The sequence below is a fragment of the Cyprinodon tularosa genome, unplaced genomic scaffold (genome assembly GCF_016077235.1).
Source record: "Cyprinodon tularosa strain WSP-4 unplaced genomic scaffold, ASM1607723v1 ctg38, whole genome shotgun sequence".
In the NCBI taxonomy this organism is placed as follows: domain Eukaryota; kingdom Metazoa; phylum Chordata; class Actinopteri; order Cyprinodontiformes; family Cyprinodontidae; genus Cyprinodon; species Cyprinodon tularosa.
Window position 1 is genome coordinate 1,596,065 of NW_024039096.1, and position 21,748 is coordinate 1,617,812.

The 21,748-nt window shown below is 34.5% G+C and overlaps 2 protein-coding genes across 2 annotated transcripts; one reads left to right on the forward strand and one right to left on the reverse strand.

Moving 5' to 3' along the window:
- Positions 1 to 7,021: 7,021 nt before the first annotated feature.
- LOC119791047 (interferon a3-like) lies at positions 7,022 to 10,049 on the forward strand. The gene is made up of 5 exons (XM_038296883.1): positions 7,022 to 7,153; positions 7,237 to 7,320; positions 8,618 to 8,767; positions 9,780 to 9,857; positions 9,951 to 10,049. The coding sequence occupies exons 1-5, from the start codon at positions 7,022 to 7,024 to the stop codon at positions 10,047 to 10,049; spliced, it is 543 nt and encodes a 180-aa protein (XP_038152811.1).
- A 133-nt stretch (positions 10,050 to 10,182) lies between these two features.
- On the reverse strand, positions 10,183 to 21,721 carry cd79b (CD79b molecule, immunoglobulin-associated beta). The gene is made up of 5 exons (XM_038296977.1): positions 21,577 to 21,721; positions 17,738 to 18,034; positions 17,533 to 17,651; positions 13,529 to 13,582; positions 10,183 to 11,322 (listed from the first exon to the last, which is right to left on the reverse strand). The coding sequence occupies exons 1-5, from the start codon at positions 21,626 to 21,628 to the stop codon at positions 11,233 to 11,235; spliced, it is 612 nt and encodes a 203-aa protein (XP_038152905.1). The 5' UTR covers positions 21,629 to 21,721; the 3' UTR covers positions 10,183 to 11,232.
- Positions 21,722 to 21,748: the final 27 nt, after the last annotated feature.

The following is a 21,748-nucleotide window of genomic DNA, read 5'->3' on the forward strand; positions in this document are numbered from 1 at the left end:
CTGTTATTAACCTGCAGCACAGACACATCAGAAATTAAGCATATTTTTACAAATCAGATCAAACATCAACGAGCATTAAAATCTGATCTCTTACCATCCCATCCAGAAGATCTAATGAGTTCTGGCTGTGCTGTCTGAATTTCTGATCCATCCACCTGCAGCTCAGCGGGGAGCATGCGCAGTAGGCTACAGAGCAAGAAAGACACAAGCCAAGAAAATCCTGTTCAGCATCTTGATTTTGTATTTAAGTCTAAATCTAATAATTCCTCTTTGTATGAGCTCAGATGTGTCTTGGTGTGGTTGTGTTGGAGCAGAGCAGCAGAGGAGCTTTTATATCAGAGCGCGGATTTCACTTTCCGAAATCCACACCTAAAAAAAACACAGAGCGGCGGAGAGAAGCAGAAAACTAAGCAGGAGGTGAGATGCTGTAAATCTGTTTGAAGGAGAGAAATATTAACGCTAAAATAATGGCTTACAGTCTAATAAACAGTTTGATCGCTATAAAAATAAAAGCAGCAGCGAAGACAAAAGAAAACTTGGAGATAATCAGATGGAGATGTTTCTCAGGCTGCTGTCAATGTTTATAAAAGGAATAGGCTTAATATTTACTCTAATACGACATTAAATGTTGTTCTTTAAATACTATAATTAAATAAGGGATTAAATGGAAAGACGTGAGAATCAAATGTGGATGATGGTAATTTTTTTAGGCTTTGTCGTCTTAATTAAGATATCGAACATTTTCTGAAACGATCGTGTTTTTTTTGTTTTTTTTTTTTTTATTGTTGCGTGTTTTTGTCAGTTTTGTTTAGTGTCTAGAGTAAGCCTTCTAAATATGGTGTTTTAAGTTAAAAAAAAACACGGTTAAAGTATTGGGAGGAAATAAAACATAGTTCCACATTGCACGTTTTAAGGCACAAGATGGAAATGTGATTTTACAGGAGAACTCTAAATGTTTTTTATTTTTTATTTAAATACGGACAGGACGTGGCCTTGACAGGTGGGTCATTATAAATAGACCATATAGAGAGACTTTAAATGACAATAATCCTACTTAAAACAATAAGCAGAACTAAACTCTGCTGAATAAATAAATCTGTTTTGTAATACGAAATGTAAAATTATGAATGAAGGACAACATGTTTGGGTGTTTTCCAGCTGTTTGTGTATTGCATCACTGCATCACTGTAAATGATTATTAACGAATGTGTTGTACTATCGCATGACATCATGAAGAAAATGGTCAGTTTCTATTGTTGATCTGCTGCTGTGCTCATCAAGTTTTATTAAAGCTGCATGTTGTAATAATGATGATCAAATGTTTGTGTCTTTAGGGTCACAGTGCTGAAGCCTGGGAGCTGATCAGGAGGGAAATCAAAGTCCATCTAATGAAAGCAGACCACCTGGTTTCTACTGTACTCAGCAGCTAAAATCATAGAGATCTTACAGAAATTATCTAGATTATTTATCTATTTATATTGTTGTTTTGACTTTTGGTATGTATTACTAACTATTCATACTTTTTATATTTATTTTATTTATACTGTTTTTTAGTATTATTCTTAAGAAAAGTATATCTTTATATAAATTTTTATTGTTCATTCATTGTTATTTATTGTAATCATGTATGTTCTTTGAATATTTACATTCTTATATTTGTCATTGAAAAAATAAATGAAGGTTTTTTTTAGACAATGAAATTTGTTTGTTTCATCCTGGTTAGAAAAGCAACTCTACAAATCATTAACATGAAAACTTTTCTAGAATATGCAATGGCTATAGGAATATTGTCATAATTTATGAGTTTATTTTCAATGATGTTTGATATTTAGGCCATTCCTTATTCCCTGGGAAATCAACCTACTGAGTTATTTTCCTGTATTCTCTACTTCTTTTAACCATTTTTTCCCAGATAATTAGCTGATTCTTTCCCGTACCGCTTATTGAGCTGATCCGATTCCTTTGATTTTCTTCACTTAGGTATTTATTTCCAGAAATGAATTGACCACACACCAATACAACTGGGCTTATGCAGTGTGTTACTGTGTTTTATTTTTCTCCAACAAGACAAGAAAGATCCCGAACAGCATTTTCCGAATTTATTCCAGGTGTGTTTAACAAAATCATTGATATGAGCAAAAAACACAGAAAAAGACTTCAGCCTCTGACTCTTTCCCTTGCCGCATATTAGATTCCTTTGCTTTTTTTCCCCAAGGTGTTTGTTTCCAGAAATTAAAAGCGAAATTAGTATGCTGCAGTTTAAATGATCTGTTGTTGTTAAAAAAAAAAAAAAAAAAAACTAGATCAAAGTCACTGGTTAAAAAAAATTGGTGGAAAAGACATTTAGCATCAAGGTGAGAAAAACTTTTTTGGTAAAAAAAAAATGCATTTTACAGGTTGATATAAAGAATAATCGCATTTATTGAGAATTTTGTTTAAAAAAAAAACTAAAAAAAGATAAAGGGAAAAGTGTATGTTACAAGTAGCATAGTTGTTTTTTGCTAAAGGTAAGGCAATTTATATATAATAATGAACATTTCAGCGGCAGGACAATTCAAAGTGAAAATGAGAGAAAAAAGAAAACTTTCTAGATTCAATGAGGACATGAGCACCATCAACTGTGATCCACTTTCAGGCAGAACTGTAAAGAAAACTTTGCTGTAATCAATTCTCCTGCTGAACGGTGATCAGCCGATTAGTTCGGATAGTCGGTCCCTGTGACCAGCTTCCATAAGCAAGAGATAATGGATGGAAGGATACATTCTGAGCATGCATAGAATGAATATGGACTTTTTTTTGTTGTTTTTAAAAATTTATCTACAGTTACTAGAAATGTATTTTTATCATTTGGTAATTAGAATTGCAACAAAAAACAGTGATAACTCTGGTTAGTTTAGTTTGACAGCAATTATTTTGAACACATCAGTATCCTGGCTGAATTATTTATTTAGTTTTTAAAAAGACTGCTATATTAGTAAACTATTTGCAAACAATTTTATTCATATTTTTTGTGTTTACTGCAGTTATAGCTAAACTTTTTGGTTGAAAATGATCTTATCAATGAATTGCATCATCCTTGTCTCCCTGCTTCAGTTTCACCTGAGATCAAAAATAAACAAAACTCCTGAAATTTTTTAATTAAAGGCAAGAAACATAACATTCAAATCAATGTTGTGTTGATTTTACGAATATTTTTTACCTCAAATATACAAACTTCAACTGAACAGATTAAGAGTAAAATCGTCTGCTTAAACATACTAATAATATAATTAAATTAACTGTATATTATGTATGTTTTGATTCTTCTTGAGTAAATATTGATAAATTTTTTTAATCTTTATCAGAATAGGGCTTATGTGGAGAGAGCATTGCAAGGAGCAATGCAGAAGTCACTGCTGTGATGAAACACACAAAAAGAAATCTTATTTAGCAAAAGACCTACAGAAAGATCAATCATCCAGTTTTTAAGCCACTTGGCAAAACAGCAGAGATTCAAGTAAATGCAAACCTAAATTGAGTTTCATAATTTATTTAGTTTCAGTTAAAAAGCAAATATTATACCCCTGCTGTGCATTCAAGTGTAACCCTGGAAATATGTCAATTCAATTTTTTTTATTTTCTGTTGTTCTTGAACAATTTTTTTACATAGCTTAGTAGGGAGATATTCTTTTTTAACTTATCCCACGTCTTAATAATGTACCCTTATTGTTCCCTAAGCTTTTTGTTGAATCTATATGGGTCTATATGGGTCCCAATGACCTCTACCCAGTTATGACCTTTAACCATGCAAACCACATCCACAGTAAATTCCACAGTGTTAAATATGCAGTGTCAAAGTACATTGACTCCTTTTGAGTTATTACAACAACAACTGGAGTAAACTATACACTACGTAGAGATCTAATTGAACACTAATTTCGAGTGGGACCAAATGCACTCTTAAAGTGTTACTTTAACTGTCATGATCTGGCCTTTTTGCTCTCCCTTAATTAGTCATTCTTTTCACCTGTCGTTTTCCCTTCCTGCCTCAATTATAGTTTATTCCTCTCACCTGTTTCCTCTTGGTTATATTCAGTTCAGCCTGTGCGTTCAGTGCCAGATCATTACTTCTCTTTCTGTTAGCCTAGTTTTATTTCATGGTTCATGTCCTGGATCCTGGATGTTTGTCTCGTCTCCTGATCGTCCACTGTTCCTCCCCCGCGGAGTCCTTTGGGTTTTTGGTTCTGTATATGGGGAGGTTCAGAGTTTATCTCAGTAAGCCTGGCTCTGGGGAGGAGACCAGTTTAAAGTCCTGCATCAAGTTCTGGTTCCACGTCCTGTCTCGGCTACCCTCTTCCACTGAGCCTGCTCATCTGCACCTGATCCTGTCTGCTCCTGTGCATGACCACCTGCTTCTGGTCCCAGTCAGACTCTGAGCCCTCCTGGGAGCTTGTGGATGCCTGGAAGTCTGGATCTGCCACCTGTTCTGTTCCTGCCTGATCTGGATCCTGTCCCTGTCTGTTCCTGTCTGTTCTGGATCCCTGACCAGGATCGGCTTCCAGCATGACCTCTGGGACTACAGCACTTGGGGACATTCTTGGACTGGACTGTTAAACTAGAGTGTCTGTCATTGGGCAGTGCCCCGCTCCCCATCCTGCAGTATCCACGACCCAAAGCTCCACTTTAGTTTTTGTTAATTTAATAAGCCTTTTTTAACTTTCCTACTGACTGTCTCTCCTTAAAAACTGGGTCCATCTGTCCTCGGTTCTTGACATTAACACTTCAAAAATGTACTGTCTGGGCTTTTTATGGGTCCCACATGTAGCCCATCTGTAACCCAAATGGTGCCTAGCACAGCTCGCTGGCTGGGTAACAGTATTTATCTGTAAGAATGTTTACAAGTAACAACTGCTTTTTGTCATGTTTTACTTGTTACCATTTTAATAAGATCCAATGGAGATTTTTAGATGCAGATAAATCATTGAATATATTTTACTTTACTTTAACAGCAGCTTAATACTAATCTGAGAAGCTTTTAAGCCTTTTTTTTTTACTTTTGATTTAAATTATGCTGAAAATAAACAATATGTAGTACTTTTAACCCTCTGGTGCATAGTGGTCACTGTAGTGGACAGCTACTACAAAGTAAATATCTCTTTAATTCTATGGTTTTATTGTGAAACCTTACCGCCCAGCAAACACATATAGGCTCCCCATTGTAAGACCCTAACTAAGTACACTTCAGGAGACATTCAAGGCAGCAGCAGATCCTGAGAAATTTCAGTCACTTCAGTAAGCTATGAGTGTCACTGGTTTCCTTATTCGGTTCTTAACATTGTGCCTTTATAATGTAAAAAATTAAACAAAACATGTTGAAATATTTTTCAAAGCATAAAATGAATCAATGGTCTGCATTTTTTACAACAGAATACTAGATCATTATTTTTTTTAATAAATTCATAATATTTTAAATTAAGTTCTCATGTGCGCATAGTCCACTCCAGTGGACATATCTGTAACTTCATGAAACAACAATATTTTTGGGGAAAAAAAGTTAAAAAAAAAATTTTCATGTCCTAAGAATAAGAAAAAACCTTGAGAAAAAAATCTTGATCAAGGCTTTCATAATTCATGCATCAGAGGGTTAATCTGAAAGTGGAGGTGAATCAATCTATTCCAGCACTAGGGGGCGCGTGGACTCTGATGGGGTCTTTTCATGTAATTTAGATCAGTTTAGTTTAAAAAAAAAAGATGAATGTTTCATTTTTCATTTTCAAATTAGGCTTAAAGAATAACACCAAAACTAAAAGAAATGAATAAAGTTCAAGTTTTTGCAATGACTTTAAAAATGTCATGGGATCTGATGAATCAAACCAAAATAGCCTATAAGTGAACAAAGACAAACAATGCAATTTTTTTTAAATAAATCCCCGTTGCTATTTGATGTATTCTTAATAAAAAGGAGGAACCATTCCTTGAATTATGGTTTTTGTATTCTCGCTGCATGTTTCAGGAGGGATAACTTGAAATATCGCTGCACGAATTCCAAGGAAGGCGCGTCAGAGCGCATCAGAGACCTCAGTCGCTTTCATTTTCTTTACAGCAAGTTCCCATTTATGGCAACATAAGGGCCAATTATTGAGAATATACACACTTTGCAGTTTATTTCAGCCGCGCTGCATTTAACATGAAAAATGCCCCAAAACGGTTATATATATCAATAATGTGTGAACGTAATTGTACACTATAAAGCCAAATATTTGTTGTTAATAATTAAAAAAATGTTTTTGTGCATAATCTAGCTAAGTTTATTTTACTTTATTGTTTGATATCTGTTGTGAGATTATGTTCTTTGGTTATTTAGTCATGTTCCTTTATTTTTGGTTAGTTATGATTAATTTAGGTTAATTGTTTTTTTTTTTATAAATAGGCAGTCAATGGTATAACCAGCAAGAGAAACATGGAGAAAATGTTTGTCTTTTTCTGTTTGCTTGCCTGAGGAAAAAATAAACTGACAAAACTAAAGGAGTTAACTGGTACCTTTTTTCTTTTGCCTGCGTAAAATAAGTCCACGGTGCATCTTTGGCCTTTGTGGATTTCCACTTTTTTGTGTCACCAAAGCTGGGCCACAAAATACACGTTCAATATAAAATAAAAAATAAACTCACATCAGTGAAGAAACATCATATTTATGATAAAACATATATATATATATAGTTTTTTTTTTAGTTGTCAACATTGTTGTATTTTTAACCCCATTGTAAACCTTATAGAATAACTGCTGTCTGATTCTGCTCATTCTATAAATATATTGAAATTAGTCATCAATAAGCCTTCTTAACTGAATGTGAAATGATCCAAACTGATATGGTGACGCACTGACGTTCCGAGTTTAATTGCACGTACTGGAAAATGAAATATCTGCGCTCTGATTTAAATAGGCCGCATTAGGTCAGCTCCAATAGACCACCAGGAGACACCTGAAGCTGCTTCCTACAGAGAGAAAATTCATTTTTACTCATTTTTAAAATAATAAATCAAGATGTCCAGCAGGATTTTCTTCGCTTGTGTCTTTCTCTCTTTGTGTTGCGCATCCTCCCCGCTGAGCTGCAGGTGGATGGACCATAAGTTCCGACAGTACAGCCAAAGCTCTTTAAATTTGCTGGATATGCTGGTAGTTAAGTTTTATTCTTTCAAACATGGCTGTTGGTTATCTAAGTTGCTATACATTTATTTTTTGTCTTTTTTACGATGCAGACTTACCCTTACACCAACCAGGATGCTCAGGCGAGCATTTGGCCTTTCCCTCATCACCTGTACACCCAGGCCTCTAGAACATCTGTAAGTTATCTGCCCACTACAATTTTATATCAGGTGAACATTAAAGTAAACGGTGTATATATATATATATATATATATATATATATATATATATATATATATATATATATATATATATATATATATATATATATAGAGAGAGAGAGAGAGAGAGAGAGAGAGAGAGAGAGAGAGAGAGAGAGAGACTTTACCGGTTCTAAACATTAAATCAAATGTTATGATGCAACAGTTACTCAGTACTGAAATAGCCATTTTTTGAAATAACCTTTTTTTATTTCTTAAGTAATTAGTTAGACAATTTATTATTTTACTTGAACAAAAAATGTGTGCTGTCTTGATTTAATTAAAGGTCTGACCCAAAATGCAGAAGACCAAAACAGACAGACCAGGGAAAAGTTTAACAGGTTTATTAAGAATATAGTGATGAATCCAGTGCTGCTCAGAACACTGTCAAACAGGAACTGGAAGGTGAGGGGAAGACACTGCGGTTAGTTCAGGCTCAGTGGGAAATTAAATTCTTTGGCTTGAATTGGAGGAATTGGTTGCAGACTAACTTCTCCAGAAAAAGGTGTCCTTTATGGAAACCAGTCTGCGTGGAATGTTCCAGTGATTGTCTTGTTTGGTGCTGGGGGGACGGGGTTTACTCAGACTGCAGTTGTTCCTTGGTGAACGGAGAAGCTGACTGCCACTCAGATTTCCTGCGGTACTTGAACGGGCTGTGGTGCAGATGAAACCTTTGCTCAGTGTGAAGCTCAAACGACCTCTTGGGGGAAAGTGGATCCAAGCCTCCTGTTTGGAACCCCAGTTTAGTTAGAAGCTCAGTTGATCCCTCCAGAGAGAGAAGGTCCGAAAAAATCCAGTTTGCAGGATGACTTCCTGCCGAGAAGCAAAGACAAAAACAAAGTTAAGACTCTGGTTGACAAAAACTCAGTTTGGCTCAGCAAAACTCAGCTTGGCTAGAGAACCCAAAACTGGCAAAACAAAAACTCAGGTTAGACTCTGCTAAACTAAGCATAGCTAGAGTACCCTGTATTGGCAAATACTCTGGCGTCGAGGTAGTAGCAGTCAGCAGCTTAAGAGAACTCCACAGGTAATGAGGCAATGAGCTGCAGGTGTGCAGGGAGACCCAATAAGGACGGGGCACCACCTGGTGGAGGAGGAAAGGAAACACAAAAACAGACCACACAAAGTTGATTCCTGACATGCTCAAGTTGTCTTATTACTTGAGTACATTGTTTCTGTTCTCTACCAACATCTGTTTATTATTTACATGGGCTAATGCTCCTTTTTCTTCCAGGCTGAGGGTAAACTTGCCTTCACAGTTCAGATCCTGAGGGAGGTGTCCGCCCTAATTGTGGAAAACGACAGCTATTCATCATGGGGGGAGATCACAGTGGAGCATTTTCTCAATGTTGTCAACAAACAGGCTGATGAACTCCAATCTTGTGTAAGTACACTTGGTGAGGTTGGTTTATATTGCCACAATATTTACATACCTAGTTATTATATTTTTATACATTTTTTGTCACATTACTACCTCTAAAATTAATGTAAAATAATGGGATTCCATATGACACAGTAGCAAATGACATTATTGTGGAGGGAAAAAAATACAAAACAGTATATATATAAGAGCTGCAAGTCGTTTGAATCTCTATAGAAGAAAATGGCTGTTGGTTTCTCCTAAAAACATAGCCAGGACAGTCAATTTGAACAATTTTCAAGTCTTACCATTGATTCTAATATTATTTCGGTAACTAACTAACATCAGAATATATGTTCTAATTCAATGAATATGACTGTAATTCTTTTTGCTATACGGTTTTAACACATAAAAAACTTTAGATGTAAACCCTCCCATTGTACCAGCCCATTTTTCAGGCCTGTTGTCTGGTGGGAAGAAAATGACATCCAGAAATTGTGACCTCATCATTTTCTTCCAGGATTTTCTTGCATTTAGCTTAATCCATTTCAACACAATTTTACCAGTTGACCAGTTTTGCAAGGCATGCAGAAAAAAAGCACCCTGTGTTTATGGAGCAGAAGAAGCTTTGTTTTCTGTTGTAAATAACCTGTTACACAGGATTTATAGCTTTCTTTTAACAGTGGGTTCCCAGCTAATTGTCCTCCAGCTAAGCTTTGGAAAGTCACAGCTCCTCCAGAGTCACAGGCTTATCTCATATGTTAATTAGTTTACTTTCCAATGTAGCTGGTTCTACTGGATTTTGCTCAGGTAGATCAGAGTAATGGCGGTAAATGTAAATGCCCAACACACCTTTCAGATTTGTATTTTTAGAAAAGTTTGAAAAACATGCATTATTTTTTGCTTCATATTTTTGTGCCACGTTGCTCTATAAAAGAAAGTGTGATCTTAGTGTCATAAAAATCTTTATGAATCCCTGTGTGGTTTGACTTTACGATTAAATGAGCATAAGAAAATAATTATCTTTTTCTCTCAGGTTGGAGGAGAATGGAGACCAAACAGGAGGCTGCACACATACTTTAAGAGGCTTTCACATGGCATATTTAGACAAATGGTGAGCCTCATTCTCTAATTAAAGGGTCCAACTTGGAGCCTGATTTATTTTTTCAAAAATAACTGATATGATTATTTTTTTTATCACCATCAGGGCCACAGCACTGAAGCCTCGGAGCTGATCAGGAGAGAAATCAAAGTCCACCTATTCAGAGTGGACCACTTGGTTTCCTCTCTGTTCACCGCTAACTGAAAACCGCTCAGCTTTTACAAACAACTTAATTTACTTGTTTATTTAATTATTTTTTTATTAATTGATTATTTATTATCTGCATCTGAACACCATAGAATTATTCACCCTGTAAAAGAAACAATGAGATGTTTTCTTTTGTTTTTTACATATTTATTTTAAAACAAAGCAAACAAATAAAAATTACTCTTTACAGCAGCCTTGAATCTGTTTATTGATAAATGGTGAACTATAAGAGGAAGTCAGCCTCTCTGAGGCTGTGGTGAAATACAGATTCATGCTTTTGCAATTCAACAAAATGGTAAAAAACAAAAAAAAACTCAGATACAACACAATTTATACACTAATGCATCAAAGCACATGGAATCAGCTGGTGCACCAACATCAGCCAATGATAAGCAATCTCTAAAAGAGGACAAAAAATACATGATTTAGCACCAAAGTCCTGATACCTGGGACTAGGGGTCTTACTTTGGGTGTTAAAACACAAAGATGGTGGCCTGCAGAGGAACCTGATGAGTACATTTTTTTAAGAACTATTACAAAGGATAAAAAGGTAGTTATAAGTGTATGCGAGTAAAACCAAGCATTGCAAAACAACAAATGTGTAATTCATCAGAATGAGTTTTCTCTTTCCTACTGTCATCCCCAGTCAACAGGCAGAGGGGCATAGCTGGGAATGTGTTCAGAGGGAACACAGAGAAATACGGCTGTACAGCATGGGTTGCTACTGATGCTTATTTCTTTTCTATCTTATCCAAAATCCAAACAACTTTTGCTGATCAAACCTTGACATGATGGTTTAACACTAAAAATATTCCTTAAAAAAACCCTTTTATTCTAAAAACAATGGAGGCTAGCAATCCATGGATGTATGCAACAACCGCCAACGATCTAGGTCTTGTTTTATTATTTTCGTGTCTTTCTAAATTCATTTTCAGTGATGATAATATCCATCAGCAAAGTTTGGGTCCGAGTTGTTAGCTGCTTTTACTTTATGGTCCAAAAACTGGACATTCTAGGGTTAAACTGCTCTAGCAAATAACAAAAGCTGCACCTTTCTGGGCAAAACACAGATATATTCACACCCAAAAGGGGACCAACAAGTACTTGTCTGCCTTTTTCACCACACAGGCGATAATTATGAACATAAACTCCACATTTATGACTGCAGAGGGTGTTGGTTTCACTCCCACGGGGCCTCGGTTTCTTCAGTCCGAGCGTACGCAGAAAGATCTTCATACAGACCTCCCCCACATGTCTCAATGGCCAAGCCCTAAGAAGAAAGCATGGTTAAGTTAATTACCTTGGATTATATGCATATGAATCCAGTATGTCTGAAAAAAATATTTTCTTTATCTTTCATAAAATCTTTTTTTGCATGAATGACTCAGAGATCTCAAACAAAAAGTTGCTGCTGCTTAAAGTCAAATCGGCTTGCTGACATTAAGTACAAATATTTGCATAATTCTTAATCATCTTTCTGTGCCTCTGGGAAATATGAATATTTTTAAAGGGCAGAAAGAAGATAAATTACAGCAAATAAACACTACTTTAGTTGTGACCTTAAATATGCAGATTTTTCAATGGTATCTTATGACAAGAGTTTCTCTATGATTCAACTTCCTCTTAACGGTGAAAAAATAATCATTTACATTGTTAAAAGGTGGATAATAAATAAGATTAAACTAAATGTATTAAAGAAAATTTGCTAGCAAAGTGAAAAATAAAACAGCAGATAAAAAGTGTATGTATTAAAACTTAAATGTTCAGCAGGAAACAACAAAAATAAAAACCAATTGTGATCAAATCTAAAAGAGTGACTGAGGTGATTAAATAAAACACATCAGAAAATAATAGAATTAAATGATCAACAATAATCGAGTTAATTTAGAAAACACAGCAGTCCTTCTTTCTTAAAGCAAGGTGCTTTGCTGTAAATTCAGCGTCTTACAGTAGAAACTGCTCAGACGTGTCAAAAGTACTCACATTCTGTACTTAAGTAAAAGTTAAGAAATGTGCAGGTCCCACAATCTGATTAAGTCCAAATGTAAAATAAAGCATTTGCCTGAATCTATAAAAAATAACTCAAAAAATCTTCTGAAATTCTTATATTTACAAAACGGGGATTATTTTTTCTATTTTGCTCACTGTATTGTAAAAGGGAACCTTAAAATAATACTGACCTGGTCTAAAGGTGTATTAAATTAAACTTTCAGACAGAATGATACACATTTAACTAAACATAAGTTCCATGTAAGCGGTGGAATACTTTTATATCTCTGATATTTAGATCATTAAAGTTGCAAATAGCATTAAAGTAAAGCAGAACCTTAAATATAATAAACATGTGCATTCAAAATCCAATAAAGAGGGAATAAATGTGGATTGTCCTGTCTCAGAATCTGATCAATCATATTTCAATATTTCAAAACCCCCTGTCTTCATGTTTTTCAAAAAATTAACTGTGCTTCAACTGTACGGATTGTCTTTGCACATTTGATCTTCTCTGTTTTAATGTGGATGTTATGCTATGTCATTATCAGCACAAAAAACAGTAAAAACCCAGTTTTGAGAAAGTAAAGCATAAAAACATCTGAAGAATAAAAACTCAAGTAGAGTATATACACTTAAAAAAGCTACTTAAGTACTTTAGCTAAATATTTATACTTAGTTTAGATCTCTGTGAAGCTGCATATTATTCAACAGAAAGTCTGCAGATCACTATTTTTTAGTTTTAAACTAAATCCGTATGGATCCATGCTTATTTAACATACATTTTCCTATAAAATAATATTTTCCACATATCTTTAGATACATGTTGGCAGTGACTTATCTTTATTTTAACAACAATAAAATGCATTGTTCAGTCCGTTTGCTGATTAAGAAAAAAATCGTTTTTGATATTGTGATGAAACAGTTCCTGCAAAAGTGAAAGCATAAAGTAAAAAAAAAAAAGAAACTATATTTGATGCAATTAAAAAACAGCACCAACAAAGGCAGAAGAACAAACAAAACAGTTGTGGCTTAAAGCTCAACGATGCAAGAAGACCTTTCATCCTGTTGACTGGCAGGATTGCGCTTGTCCTTGTTATGTAAAAAGGCACATCTGTGCAGAGTGTTCAACATCCATTTTCTGTCACGCTTTATGCTGGTGCCTATCTCCAGCTGTCTAGGGGCGAGAGGCGGGGTACACCTTGGACAGGTCGCCAGTCCATCGCAGGGCAACACAAAGACAGGACAAACAACCACTCAGGCACACACTCACACCTACGGAGAATTTAGAGCAGCCAATTAACCTAACGGCCATGTTTTTGGACTATGGAAAGAAGCCAGAGTACCCGGAGAGAACCCTCACATGCACAGGGAGAACATGCAAACTCCATGCAGAAAGACCCAGGGGTGGTAATCGAACCTGCAACCTTCATGACATATGAAAATAGGTGAACATAGCAAATATAAAAAGACATGAATAAACTAACCTCATAGATGTGGTCAGCTTCAGGCTCTTCATATACACTGTCATTGTCTTTTATCTGAGTTAGAGAAAAAAAAGAAGCAAAGTTGAATTTTTGGAATGAAATGAATAGATTCATCCATTTGCTATTTTTTATATTCATTTAAATACATATTTCTTGGTTAGACTTAAAATTATCAGTTAAGCATTTTCATTATGTTTTCAAAGTATATTTATAAAACAGAGCAAGACATATGGGGCCTTGTTAAAGTATTTTAAAATCTTGAACTAGTGGCGGTTCTTGACAAAATTCACCAAAGGGGGCATTGAAAAAAAAACATGAAATGATAAGCAGGGAAAACCAAGATGCAGCTCCACAATCATGGAGACATAAACTGAAAAACATAAATTTCCAAGTAAATATCTAATTGCATTACCATGTATTGTCACTTTAATTTATTAGTGAATGTGAGCTCACTAGCTGACCATTTGCTGGTTGATGTAACCAGTAATGCCACATCATGGGCAAAGATACTGTTATGAAATAATAATAATAATAATAATAATAATAATAATAATAATAATAATAATAATAATAATAATAATAATAATAATAATAATAATAATAATAATAGTAATAATAATAATAAATACGATAGCCTGTGAGCTACTGGCTGCAAAAATATCACAAAGAGCAAGATAAAGAACACTAAAGCATTTGCATTTGTTAAAAGACAGTTATACATTATGTGCTACATTACTAAAATTGTAACAGCTAAAGGAAGAGCTAGGTAGAGGTTTTAAGATATAAAGCCTGTCTCTGCTGTAAATAAAGTTGGAACTGAGTGAAATATTCAGTTTTATAAAAGTGTGATGTTTATAGTGTTTTGAATAATAAATCAAGATAAAATAAAGATATTCTTTGGAATATCTTTATGTACATTCATGATTCGAGAACAGCACATGTTTTTGTTACTTATTTTAAATGAAAATGATCAGTTTTACCCAATTCAGAACTAGAACGCAAGTAAATCAGATAAAATCATAGTTAAAACAGAACTGCACTGCAAAAAATAGAAATCTCAATAAGTAATTTTTTCTTAAAATAAGTGTGTTTTTCCTTGAATTGAGGAGGTAAGTAAGACACTTTGCCAATGGAACAAGACAATTTCCTTTTAAAATAAGAAAAAACTATTTTATCGTCTTATTTCAAGTAAATATTATCTAACTATCTTATTTTATGAGTAAAAATACTCATTCCATTGGCAGATCATCTTATTTACCTGCTCAAATTAAGGGTAAATATACTTAATTTAAGAATTTTTTTACTTATTTCTGGATTGTTTTTGCAGTGTGTGAAGGTGAAAAAAACAGTTTTACAGGAATCAGTCTTAAAAGGGTACTGGCCCCTATTGGCCCTAATCTAGAACTGCCCATGCATTAAACTCTTTTTGACATACTATAGTCACAAACTTCAGTATATTTTAATGGTTTTTAATGACACAGACCGATACATGTTTGGTGCAGGGCTGCAAAGAGGGAGGAACTCAACCAAGCTCAACAGAGTCAGGATTTTTCATTCTTTGCTGCCGTTGAACATGTCTCTACTAGCTTTAAATGTCTGGAAACCTTTTTTTTTTTTTTTTTTGCCAATTCTTCTTTGGGAAATAACTGATTTAGTAAGACTGGACAGAGAGCATCGTTACAGAGTTGTTGGTTTGATTACGCCCTCTTCTTGTCCTATTTTACAAGGCATTTAACCCTTAGCTACTTTGGGCTGTGTTCAAAACAAGTAAAAAAAATGCATATTTAGCTAATTATATGCATTAAATTGCTCTTATTAGTGTGCTGGTGATAGTTCTTAGCCCACTTCCAATTAATGGGGTATATAAGTGGATAGGAAATTACTTATAGATAAACATAGAAAAAAGAATCTAAGTAAAAGCGAAAGACAGAAATATCAATTTTGCATAAAAAAAGCTTTTTAGTTGGTAGCTAAGGCTGACTAGCAGAGAGAGAGAAAGCCAGTTTCAGTTTCAAACCAGTTTTGACCAGATCACATAACTTAATTTGCAAGTTTTAGGTAGTGAAGCCTTTCTGGTGTTTTTCGTGTTATTTACTTACATGTCACCTTATTTATTTATTTATTTAACCTTTTTAAAGTATACCAAGACACATCCCTGACTCTATTATTGTGGTTTTGGCAAATATAACACTTGTTCTCCCAAATACGCAACAATGCAACAGTCATGCTGTAAGTCTTTAACGATTGTTTATATGTGTTGAAAGTTGAAATACATTAATTTCATACGTAATGAAGTTGACGTTTTAAATCACAATAAAGTTTGTGTTCCCCTATTACTTAAAGACCAATGCTTGGAGCGTAACCTTGCAGGTCTTTTTCTATACTCAAATGAGCCACAATCTGACCATAAATAAATACGTTTATTTATTTATTTGTTTGGGTATAGACATATTCCTTAAAAGTTTAAAAACAATCCACTGGACTTGGTTTCCAAGGTTTGAAGACGTTTCGCTTCCCTTCCAGGAAGCTTTCTCAATTCAAATTAAATAATTCAATTAATTCAGTAATTAATGCTCAATTCAAATTAATGAATTCAATTAATTTGAATTGAGAAAGCTTCCTGGAGGGGAAGCGAAACGTCTTCAAACCTTGGAAACCAAGTCCAGTGGATTGTTTTTAAACTTTTACAGAATGACTATGACCTGAATGACTGAGGCGCTTCATCAGGATATAGACATGTATATTTACCTGATTCCCAATCATCAGGATAATTGTGGGGAATTAGGTAAGTGTAAGTTTCTTTGAATCTTTTTAAACTCTTTATCCTTTGAGCATCCAATTTATGTCTTGAGGAACCAGACTGGGTTCAAACATACTACGTTCCAAGTCCACCCTACATGCATGTAGGATCCACCGATGCATTTTAAAATGTACCAAAATGTGTTCAACTTTCAGTCTGTCTCATTGGATTTTTTGGCAATTGCCACATTCTGCTCTGTACACTGCAAAAAATTTTAATCTTAATAAGTCAATTTTTCTTAAAATAAGTGTATTTTTTCTTGAACTGAGGAGGTAAGTGAGACACTTTGCCAATGGAACAAGACAATTTACATTTAAAATAAGAAAAAAAACAATTGCATTGTCTTATTTCAAGTGAGTTTTATCTAATTATCTTATTTTAAGAATAAAAATACTCATTCCATTGGCAAATCCTCTTACTTACCTACTCAAATTAAGAGTAAAAACACTTAATTTAAGAAATCTTTACCTATTTCTAGATTGTTTTTGCAGTGAACAAGTCTGTATATCTGACGGATGAGGGAGGGTGAGTTGTCATGGGTCTGGTCCCATACAAGTTAATTATCTAACTGAATTGGTTCTATTTAGTATCCTGCTTCCTTGTCTAAGCTCATTCATTTCTTCCAGGACTATTCAGCTAGCACTTATCATGAAAGCTGCATACACACTTTCACCTTAGCTGAGGTGCGTTTTCTATTTGAGGTATTTGGGTTGATTCAAGGTGTAAAGGGGCTAGGCTCAGGCTAAATGGTTTTATTTAACATTTTTCATTTTGAATAAGAAAGGAAAGTTTAAATAAATTCGAATTCGCCTCATCTAATTCTGACAAAGATGAAATAAATTATTTTAATCAAATATCAACTCATTATTTTGTTTGTTTTAGTTCATTGGAGGGTCCAAAACAGAGTCCAAAACATATATTTAGCTACCTTAAAATTTAGTAGTTATTTTTAAACTCTGCTGTAACTTATCTGAGATGTAAGAATAAATAGTTCTATAAAACAGCATTTGTCTGTGTGTGTTTGTACAAAAAAAAGAAAGAAAAATATTTTCCCATTTGCATATTTAACATTTCTTCTGACACAATCCCAGGAAAAGTTGTCTTTCCCCCAATGGGAAGTTGTTACAGAAAACACATAAATCACATTATTTTTCATCACAATCAACATTTTTCTTACAATACATCAATTTTTGCTGATTCTCACCAGTTTCTGTTTACGTAGCAGGTAGGCGCCGATACAAACAGCCACCAGCAGACCTTGCAGGACAATGAGACCATCCTTCATCTGGGTCCTGTACTGGGCACTGATAAGGTTAACTGGTCCTACGGACAATAAAGTGAAAAGTTACTGGAGTGTTTTTCTGCCATGTATTGTTTTGCATCTTTTAAATAAAGTCTTATTATCTTACTTATTATTTGTACTTCAGTTCCAGGTCCCCAAGTGTCGTTTATTTTGCAGTAATATATTCCGCTATCCTCTACTGTAAGTTCTTTGAAGAAAAGGAAAGCATTTTCAACTGAGCCTTGTTTTTCATACCGAATCCTTTCACTCTCGACAATCTCTTTCTCTGGAGAGTCATATTTCATAGCCTTGTACCACTCCGCAGTTTTTGCCGTATCTTGTTCTGAGGACTGGCAGTAAATAGATACATCCCTACGAGATGTCAATCCGTAAAATCTGGGCCTCTGGCTGATCTGCAGGGCAACTGAGGAGATAAAAAGAAAATAAGTTAAAAGAAATGTACAAGAAAATCTGCCATTCAACTAATTGGATCCTCAAGTTGTAAGCAACGTTTTTAACACAGGTGATTCGGGGAAATTAAAAAACTAATCTTTTTATTAGTGCCCGAACAACTTTTCAGAAAGACTTTTGATTAAAATTATAAACAAAATAGCTATTTACAAACTAATCAAGAGTGCATCTGTTCTTTAATCTTTGGATGCATCCCTGCTGCAAAAAAAAAAAAAAAAAAAACAGAATATAATGAATTTATCAACCAGGCTTTCCAAAATTTGCTAACTAACCAAATGCAAGACAGGGCGAGGCAAGTTTCTCTGTAAAGCAGAGACAATTGAAAGTGCTGTACGTTAGGAAAAAAAACCAAACAAAGGTAAAAACTAAACAGTGGTAATTTAACTTTTTAATTAAGGGAAAGAATGAACAACATTTAAAAAGGAAGCAATTAAAAAAATGTGCATACGAGGAATACAAAGGAGATGAGTTGATAAATTAGTTAGCTTACAATGGCAGGGGACATGACTGGTGAGCTGATAGTGCAGCTGAATGGGAATAGTGAGAACTGGATCCAGTAGTTGAGGGACAGTGACAGTTCGTCATTGTCCCTAAAGAAGGAAGCTTTAAAGGTGGATAAATGTGTCTTTTAAAAGATTGGTTAAAAATAAATAAATAAATAAAACAAATGTTCAGAGGCCAAAGCAGCAGCAAGCTGCAGATATCAGAAAAGTTGACTTGAATTAATAAGCACTTTTCATGTAGACTCTAAACCCCATATTAAAAAAAAAAAACAAACAAAATCTACCTGGTATAATTTATGACAACAGCTAACTATGTTGCTAACCAACAGACTGAGCTGCAGGGATGAGGGTCAACCTGGAAGGAAGGCTAGTTTTCCCCAAGAGTTGGTTTTAAAGCCAAACCAATGGATAATCTTGTTGTGCATTTTCTAAAACATGTATACAGTTTGTAATAATCATTGTCTTCTCTTCAGGATTTTGTGAGTGTCTTAGCAATTGCAGCTGGTCAAAGGGGAGCCTGTGCAAGCCGACCCCTGTGATCTAAGATTTGTCTCAAATACATCAACACAAAGACTAACTTAAAATTAACAAAAGAAAATATAAATTGGTAAATTAAATACATCAAAGTTTGTTTGTCTTTTAAAAACCCAAGAACTTAATATCAGGAATCTAACAAGTGCCCTTAAAAGCCTGTATGGAACACCAGAAGATACTGTATTTTCGCGACTATAAGGCGCATATAAATGTCTTTTTTTCCCCTCAAAATGTGCAGCGCGCCCTATAGTGCGGTGCGCCCTACAGTATGTGTGTTGTTACTGCGGACGTTTGAGACCACCATGAGAACGTTAAAGGGGGAAGTGTGGCCGTGGATTGTGTATAAAAGAACCGATATGTGCTTTATGCAGAACATTGTTGTCTTAACAACCCTGAAAATGGCAAAGAGACACGCCTATGAGTTTAGCCTGCAGTTTAAGCTGAAGGCTATCAGCTACGCAGAGCAACATGGAAATCGAGCAGCCGCAAGAGAATTCAAGATTAATGAATCGATGGTTCGCAAGTGGAGGAAGATGGAAAACGAACTCCGACAGGTGAAGAACACGCAGCTGAGTTTCCGCGGACATAAGGTCCAGCCAATTCACATCACCAACATGGACGAGGTGCCGCATTGTTGATGCTTGGGCTAACGTGTCTGCTGGCACTGTTGTTCGAGCTTTCGCAAAAGCCGGCATCTTTTCCGAGGAGCCGTTCAGCACGGAAAGTGACTCTGACAGCGAAGAAGGGGAAATTAGCATGTCTGATTTAGCGCAGCTGTTTAATTCAGAAACAGAGCATGATGACTTCGATGGGTTTGATTAATACTTTGTAATAAATACATGAATAAAGCACAAACATACACAGTTTTGCTCCCGCTTTATTTTTAAATACGCAGTAGAGGTATTTAAACGTAGTAGAGGATATTTACCGGTATATAAAACCTGCGCCCTATAATCTTGTGTGTATTAAATACAGTAATGGCACACAAAACTGAGACTGCGCTTTTTAGTACGGTGTGCCTTATGGTCATGAAAATACGGTACAAAAGCAAAAGATAATCCCCCATCCAGGGTGCTGGTTTGACCTGACAATGAATACAGAAAATGGAAGTGTTTTCAATTAAAGAGGTTTTGTTTATTCATTTTGTTTCATTTTTGTTCAAATAACAAATATTTAAAACAGTTTGATTGATTCTGTTTAGTTGAGCATTTAAAATAAACATTTGGCACATCTACAAAGGTTCTAAACAGTTACAGATACACCAATTGGTGCAGGACTCTTTAAAGAAGCATTAAAATTAGACATTGTTAGATAAATTGGTAAATCTTAGAGGTATGACCCAATCACTTTGCTGCTTGATACAGATTTATATTTTCCAAACAGACTGACATCAGTTAATAGGAAATAAACAGGTTTTCCATTGCCACCACATTTATTCCAAAGAAAATAGTATTATCATCTTAAAAAAAAACAACAAAAACAAAGAGACTTTTTTCTTTTATTTTCCAAGTCTTATATGTGGCAGAAGATGTAAGTTTTATTGAAGCGGATATAAGTAAGAAATAACAATTTTAAAATGTTAACATCACAGGAAAAATGCATTAGCCAAGTATAAAATTGTTTTATAGTGTTTGCATGTTATTTATTTCATAATTGTTCACTCTCACCTCCAATTACATCAGATGGAAACAAGAGCTGTAATCATGAAATGTTTTTCATAATTCCTGCATACTATAATGCCATTCTATAAGACAAATAATCTACATAACATCTTGCTGAGGTCAAAGACATTTGTCAAAATGTTACAACTGATTTGTAAAAGAAAAAATAAATGGATTAAATAATCTGAAGAATATATCATTTTATGTGAATTAATTTTAAGTGATAATTTCACAAAGAAAAGATAATATTCCAATAATTTTATTGGAAAAAATTCATTTAGTCAGTTTCATGCTTTATTATATTCACTTTTGTTTGATTTTGTGCTAATAATTTATTATTGATTATTATGTGATAACAAACAGAACAGCATAAGAAGTCTGAAATATAAGTGAGATTATTAATTGAAAATTTTTTGCACATTTTTTGTAACATTATTGAGTCACTATAAATGTGTTTGATTCAAAGAACTTCATCAACAAGACAGTAAAATAATAGTCTTTGTCTTAGAGAACTTCCTCTTTTTACCTCCAGATGGCCAGGAAGTAGTGGTAAAAATAACATGCAAAACTCTTGTGTGCAGTGTAGCTGTGGATAAACATACTTTAAACATACAATTAAAGGACATTTTAGCTTTAAAAAAAAACATGTTACTTGAACCCTATCAAGTTTAAACAACTAACTAACATTCATTACAGGTCCAGATATCGTTTGGTGAATATTTATATATCATATAATATATTTTCTGCACGCAAGAAGTAAAATTATCCTCTTGAAAAGAGTAAATATTTATATTTACCTGATAGACTTATCAATGCAAACCCACAGCAGCCAGCTAGAGTCCAATGCATGATGACAAGAAAAAGGAGGAGATCTGCTTTAACAGTTGGCACCGTTAGTGAATGAGAGTCTTTCTGCAGTCTGAAAAAGGTTAGGCTGTTAGTTTGCTTCAGTGGGTGTGCGCTCTGTTG